This window comes from Akebia trifoliata, chromosome 3, assembly GCF_017979445.1.
Source record: "Akebia trifoliata isolate Shusen 1 chromosome 3, ASM1797944v1, whole genome shotgun sequence".
NCBI lineage: Eukaryota > Viridiplantae > Streptophyta > Magnoliopsida > Ranunculales > Lardizabalaceae > Akebia > Akebia trifoliata.
Window position 1 is genome coordinate 4,187,866 of NC_141377.1, and position 7,528 is coordinate 4,195,393.

General features: G+C 33.5%; 2 protein-coding genes across 2 annotated transcripts; one reads left to right on the forward strand and one right to left on the reverse strand.

Annotated features, from left to right (window-relative positions):
• Positions 1–1,249: 1,249 nt before the first annotated feature.
• LOC147405618 (uncharacterized) lies at positions 1,250–1,720 on the reverse strand. Its single transcript, XM_086434082.1, has one exon. The coding sequence runs from the start codon at positions 1,718–1,720 to the stop codon at positions 1,250–1,252; it is 471 nt and encodes a 156-aa protein (XP_086290208.1).
• A 106-nt stretch (positions 1,721–1,826) lies between these two features.
• Positions 1,827–5,159, forward strand: LOC147405619 (transcription factor bHLH167-like). Its single transcript, XM_086434143.1, has 3 exons — positions 1,827–1,847; positions 4,651–4,989; positions 5,091–5,159. Exons 1-3 carry the CDS (start codon positions 1,827–1,829, stop codon positions 5,157–5,159), a joined length of 429 nt encoding a protein of 142 aa, XP_086290269.1.
• The last annotated feature ends 2,369 nt before the right edge of the window (positions 5,160–7,528 follow it).

The window sequence follows — 7,528 nt, forward strand, 5'->3', positions numbered from 1 at the left end:
ATCAGATTTATTCTTCAACAAATAAACCCAAGTAAAACGAGTGCAATCATCAACAAGAGTCAAGAAAAATCGATGACCAGTATAAGAAACAGTTTGATATGGCCCCCAAATATCACAATGCACAAGATCAAAAGGAAACTTGGACAAATGATTATTGGATTCAAAGGGTAGCCTTCTTTGCTTAGCAAGAGGACAAATATAACAAGTATCCGACTTATGCAATCTAGTTACATCACATTTCAACTAATTTTTCAAAGAATCAAGTCTCTTAAAAGAAATATGTCCCTAGCCTATTATGCCAAATATGAGCAGAAACATTATTGATAAAGGCATTAGAAATAGAATTCAAACACTGAACATTAAGAACATAGAGATCTTGGACTTTGTCACCGCTGCCAATCATCCTCTTGGTTGATAGATCCTGGATAACAAAGTAGTCAGGAAGAAAACTCACTGTAAGGCCAGATCCAGTTACTAAAGCACTGACTGAAATCAAGTTGAATTTGAATTGAGGAACAAACAATACATCTTTAAGCACAAGGTCAGAATGCAGTTTGACATCACCAGCAAAATGGACCAAAATCTGAGAATGATTTGGCAAAGTAACTGTTGTGTGATGAATGGAATGCAAGGAAACAAAGGCACTAGCTTGTGAACAAATATGTCGAGTAGCTCCTGAGTCTACAATCCAGAACTGATTGGATGAAAATAGAGGACTCAAAGATACATAAAAGCAAATACCTGCGAGGCAGTTGGTTTGAGAAGGATCAGGAGCATTGGTGACCTTTGCTGAGCTACTCAAATGTGTAGAAAGCATAGACATTAGCTGTTGATATTGATTGGAGTTCAGATTCTGAACAAAACCTCCAAAAGAATTAGACTGATCTGGTCTATCATCAGAAGTAGAAACTTGATGAGCAGCAGCATTAGAATTGTTGTTCAATCTGAATTTATATCCAAGAGGATATCCATGGATCTTGTAGCAACGATCCACTGTATGTCCAAGAATCTTGCAATGTGTGCAATAAGGCCTGTCTCTTTTTTGATTCTTGGAAGCACTCATATTGAAATTTTGAGAATTATGAGAACCAGATCCACCAGACTTAGCAACATCTGTTTTAACAGCAAAAGCCATTGTGCCAGTAGAATTACTCGAATCAGAGGAAGGATTAATCCTCCTTTGTTGTTCTTCTTGAACAATCAGAGAGAAAACACGATTGATAGGAGGCATCGGATCCATGAGAAGCAACTAACCACGAACTTGAGAGAAAGAATCATCAAGTCCCATTAAGAAGGACATTATGTACTCCATTTGATGATGATCGTTAAGATTTTTAATTCCACCACAAGAGCACTTTCCACAAGAACAATTAGGCCGATAATTACTCAGTTCTTCCCATATAGTTTTCAACTTTGTGAAGTAAATGCTAACAGAACTTTGTTCTTGACGCAAATTCATCAATTCATGTTTAAGCTGAAAAATTCTATGTCCGTTCCTCTGTTGAAAACGATCCCTAAGATCTAACCAAATCTCTCGGGCAGAAGTAGCAAAAATAATACTGGCAGAAATTTCTTTTGAAATCGAATTTAATATCCAAGATATAACAATATTATTATTGCGAATCCAGGAGTTAAACAAATTAGCGTCAATACCTTGAGGCTCAGGAATGGAACCATCGACAAATCCCAATTTGTTCTTCACAGATAGTGCAATTAACATCGCGCGACTCCAATTGGTGTAATTCTCACCGGTGAGCTACTGCGAGACGAGCACTTGACCAGGGCTATCAGAATGATGAAGATAATAGGGATTCGAAGGTTCTTCAATGGCGGAACGATTTGAATTGGTACGCTCTCCAAGATTGGAATCACTCATCGAGGAAAGATTCGTCATATCGATGAAAATAAAAACAATCAACGAAGGAAGAAGAAAACAAGTAAATTTGCAGTAGATCAGATCTGCTCTAATACCATATTACACTCAAGAAGAAGAAGATGATCTTCATTCATACCAACCAAACAATACAGAAGCCAGCTATATATATAGCCACTATTACAATGAATTAGTTATAACAGAGAGCATAATGAGAAAGCTAACTAACTAACAGTTATAACAGAAAACATAATTAGAAAACTAACTAACTAACTAATCTGCAGATTAACAACTAAGCATTATTACAATATTTACACCCTTGAGAGTCAAAAATTACAAATCACATCATGCAAGCACATTGGATATCCTATCATGGTTTTAAACTCGGTTTGACTTCTCGTCTTATTCATGGACGAGACTGAGTTGTCTCAAATGAGTCAACTCATATTGTATGATATATATAGGCCATTTAATTCGTTCTATGATTATATATATTTGAGTCATGATAATCTAACGTCCCCTTACGTCTCCATCATAGACCCACAGATCATTTGCTTCGAGATACACAAGAAAAGATTTATAATTCTACGTTTGAGGCAATAATCTACGGTTCTATGATGGGAGCGCATGGGGCATATGTCAGAGGGGGGCGTCAAAAAACTATTACTCTATATATATATATATATTTATAATAAAATAACTATAATTTTTTTTATAAAATAAGCTAAATTAAAATATGTTTAAGCATATACTCATATTTTATTTAGACAATACGTATTTAAATTAAAAAAATTAATTATTTTAATTAAAATATATAAAATCCCAATTGACTCAGATGAGTTTTACTAAGTCATCCGAGGTTTTCAAGATATCATCAAGTCATGTCGTTTGTCCCGTGAGATGTTACACATGTGAGACGCCTTGTCTATCCGTTTCGTTCATGGACAATATCAATATGACTTGGTCAAGTCATCTCGGTCTCCAATGAGATTTAAAATCATGTATCATATCTATTATGTCGCTGAGTGTTCAAACGGTGTCACTATAATTATTCATAAAAAATATGTAAATCTTAATAATTTGCCCTTTTATGAAGGGGCTAGTAAAATTGGTCGGTGAGAACGCGGCCACAATAGTTGTGGAATTTAATGTTGTACTTTGAGCCGCCACGTACAATGCAAGCCAAAGAAATGCAGTGGGCTCAGCTGACCTTTCCAAATTAATAGAGTTTTTGACCGAGGGGTGATCAAGTTCTGAACTTTCCTCCCTCCTTTATCTTCTTTTTTTTCTTTCTAGGTCTCCCTTTATCCTTTCACATTTCACATCTTTAAATATCAGTCTCAGGTTTCAAAAACACTTGCTAACATTGTTGTTTCTTCTCTTCTTCTTGTTTGCTTTGAGCTGTCTCTTTGTGTGGTCAGAAAGAATATTTATTTTAAAAGAAAAAAAAGAAAGAGATGAAGAGGAAATGCGACAGTGATTCTTTTAAGCTTGACAGGAGGATTGCTGAGAGAAATAGGAGAATGTACATGAAGGAGCTTTGCTTCAAGCTCTTCTCTCTCATCCCTAACCCCCACAATTCCTCTAAGGCTCTCTCTCTCTCTCTCTCTCTCTCTCTCTCTCTCTCTCTCTCTCGATATATATATATATATGTTTTGGTGGCTTATTGTTAATTAGAAAGACTTAGAAACTGATGGGTTTTTTACTTAATTTACACTTTGGTTCAATGTGTCTTCTTGGAATCACTCTTTGCTTCAATAGTTTTTGTTACATATTATTTTGTCTTGTTACTTGAATTTTTTTGAATTCTCTTTTAAACTATTTCTTAAGTTTTTCTTAATTACTACAGATGATTTTATGTTCTTTTGAAAAATCACAACTTTTCGCAAATCAATTATCGAAACATCTACCTTCTAAGGTGTCTTCGATATTGAATCATTCAAACTTTTCGGGAGTTTTTTTGGTGTTCGATTTGTGGCTTGGGGTTTTGGCTGCAACACCATTTAAACCCGAAGTTGCCTCTCTCAACTCAAAGTGTTCAAATTAAACTATATATAGACATTTAAACGTATAATATTTCAAGTGTTTCAGCAGTTTCTCATTGCATATGCAATATATTGGTAGCCCAAGCAATCACATCTAGTAAGACTGGCCTCTTAGTCACCCCACCTAAACACTAGCTAGTCTTACACATCATCTGCATCGTCTTTATCATCGTCTTTGTCTCGTCCCAAATATATATTGGGATTGGCTGCATGAATCCTACTGCATTCGACTCTTCACATAGTCCTATATGAAGATATGTTTTCGTATTTCAAATATATTCTTATCATCTCTATCCACTTCATTTTTAGTCTTATTCTTTTTAGAACCTTTAACTAGCACCCGAGCACCTCTTTTCACAAATCTTGTTATTGGTTTTATAGCATATGAGGTGTTTAAGTATTCTCGATAGGGTTGAAGGAACCCCTCCCTAAAAACAAGCGCAATGCGAATAATTACTACAAAGATCCTCAATGAGGATTCTCGATAACTACTGAGGATTGCTGTCAGCATTCTCTTAATAAATAAATTTAACATGTGAATCTTTATTAATGTATGGTCGATAATGGCATGGGGGATGGGGAATAAGAAAGCAGATAAATTATATAATTCTAGAGCGATTATTTCTCTAATAGAATCCGCTTTGTTGCTTTGATTTCCTTATTTTTCTCAATTCATTAATTAGTACTTTTTTCCGTTCTGTTGATCATTAAAGTTTTTTTTCTGAATTTCAGGATACATTGCCTCAGCAAGATCAATTGGACCGTGCTACCATTTACATAAAGGAATTGAGAGAAAGAATCGAAGAATTGAAGAGAAGGAAGCAACTATTAATGGGTATTGAGGGATCAATTACAAATGACACTACCAATTCAGTGATGCCTGGCTTAACAAAGCCAGCAATTGAATTAAGAGATATGGGTTCTACATTGGAGGTGATTTTGATTAGTGGGTTGAACAAGAATTTCATGCTTTCTCAAGTGATTAGTGTTCTTGAGGAAGAAGGAGCTGAAGTTGTGAATGTTAACTTCTCTATTGTGAGCAATAAGATCTTCCACACCATCATTTCTCGGGTATATATTTGTTAACTTTCTCATGTTTGTTTATTTTGAAGATTGATAAATTTAATTAAGCTTAAAATATTAATTGGGTTGTTTAAATTTGATCTTTGTAGGTCAGAAATTCTAGAATTGGTGTGGATACTTCAAAGGTATGTGAGAGATTGAAGGAGTTGGTTTATTAGTTAATTACTTGAAGGATTGGTACCATGGAATAGCCAAATAGGATTTATGTTATCAACCTCAATATTTGAGGATTGTAACACCACAGAGAACTCCACTAGTAGGAAATAAAGGAGATCTGGTTGGCCATTGAAGTTTATGGTAAGATAATCAGAATGCTTCATGATCTACAAGTATGATTACTTCAATCAATATGATCTGGTTCTGATGATTATGTATACACATGCAACACTATAAATGTTTTAATGGCAAAGTAATGAGTTTTCTCCCCCCTCTTTTTAAGGTAACCAGTAGTATTGTTAACCAATTTGCGAATAATACATGTATAAGCAAACATTTTCTTTCTATCCCGAGGCGTGCCGATCTACGGTTCCTGAATTTGTCACATCAGGAGTCAATTGAGTGCACGGCATGGGGTAGTCAGATTATCACGATTCTTTCTCAATTTCTTCATTTTTGAGAAATTATTTTATACCACCCCAAATTGTCAAGGAGTATTAATCACAAGTCATTAACAAGTTTGAAAGAAGTTCTACGAATCACCATACCATATATAGTTGTGTGAAGTTTGGAAAATGTATATTGTGTCAAGTATTGCATGGTTCCTCTCTTCTAGAACTCCGAAACTTTCCCTCAACAAATAAGGGTACCTATAAATAAATATTGAAGATTCTCTAAGGTGAGAATTCCACACTCAATAAACAGATAGAGGCAAGAGAGAACAAATTAATATGCTTCACTATGGATTGTCACAAGGGTACCCTGCCAACAAATCAGATTTTTCATTTTTTTTTTTTTTTTTTGTTCATTTTTCCATTTCGATACTTGCATAAATTATGGTTGCAAATCAAAAGTTACAATGTAATCATTAAAAAAAATGGAATCTCAACTTCGTTCTTCAATTTTTTTTATTTATAAATCATGAAAATAAATATATAAAAAATACATGTAGATGTTCAAAATTAAGAGAAGATCATTTTCCATCATTAAAAAAAATGGAATCTCAACTTCATTCTCCAAATTTTTTTTATTATAAATTATTGAAATAAATATAAAAAAATACATCTAGATGTTCAAAATTAAGAGAATATCATTCTCCATTTGTTATTCATCATCAAAGATCGTCGGAAATGATTGCAATCACCGTTGAAAAACATAACTATGTGAAGTAGATGAGAAAAGGGTACTTTGGGTATTTCAAATACCTTATATGGGTGAGATGAGGTCCAAGTAGGGGTGTCAATGGATAGTCGAAAATTCGAATCCGATTCAAATTCGGATATTATAATTTTGAATCCGATAATATCCGATTCAAAATAATATATATATTATTTTATTTAACTAATTTTTTATATAAATAATATAATATATATTACTTTATTTGATTTATTTATTATTAAATAGTATAATATATAATAAGTTTTTTTTTAATAATGAAAAATCAGTTGGATATGGGAAAATTATGTTTTTTTTTATAGATACATTATTCGAATTTTAATCGTATATTATCTTATATCCGATAGGATAATCAGATTTGAATTCAAATAGAGTTTTAGAACATCCGTCCGATTCGAATTCTAATTTGGATATCAGATAAAAATTTCGGATTTGGATTCGGATATTGTTGTATCTGAACCAATAAGCATCCATTGACAGGCCCTAGGTCCAAGGACCATTTAGAAAGGAAAAGTTTACTAAATGTCCTATTAAGCTACAGTCGAAAACTTAGGGATTATTTAGAAAGAAGTCCCTCTGCGAGGATCCTTTAAGTTATTTTCCCTAATTATTAAACTTGATAACATTAATCATAATTTGTCATTTAATTCTATAATGGATCCTACTTTTAGTTCACACAATAAAATCATTTTTTGTCTTTCTTTTACTATTTTAGAACCTTCAACATGCACCAAATCACCCATTCTCATTTATTGTGATACCGAATGTTTTTTCTCTCTCCAAATCATTTCAAATCACTTTCCTTTGGTTATGTTTATTGGGCCCATTCTTCCTAACCTCTCGACCATATTCTGGTTTCAAACATCCAAAATAATGAAAGATTTGAAGAGAGCCTAGTCTCCTTACATTGAATATGGTTGATTTTTTGACTTTAGAGTGTTGTTTGGTGTGGTCCATTGAAGGGTGGGTCCTAAATTTGAAATTTAAAAATTATATTGATTTTCAGAGTAAATTACAATATAGAAATATGATTTGGTGTATCGCAATACAACTTTTACAATGCACATCATACCTTATCTCTGGCACTGATACCCTCCCTCAAATTTATAGTGATCAATGACCCACGTGAGTTTGCTAAAATCAATAGCCTCCAATTATATGGTTGCTTAAAGAAGTGTCACCAATGCCAAATGCA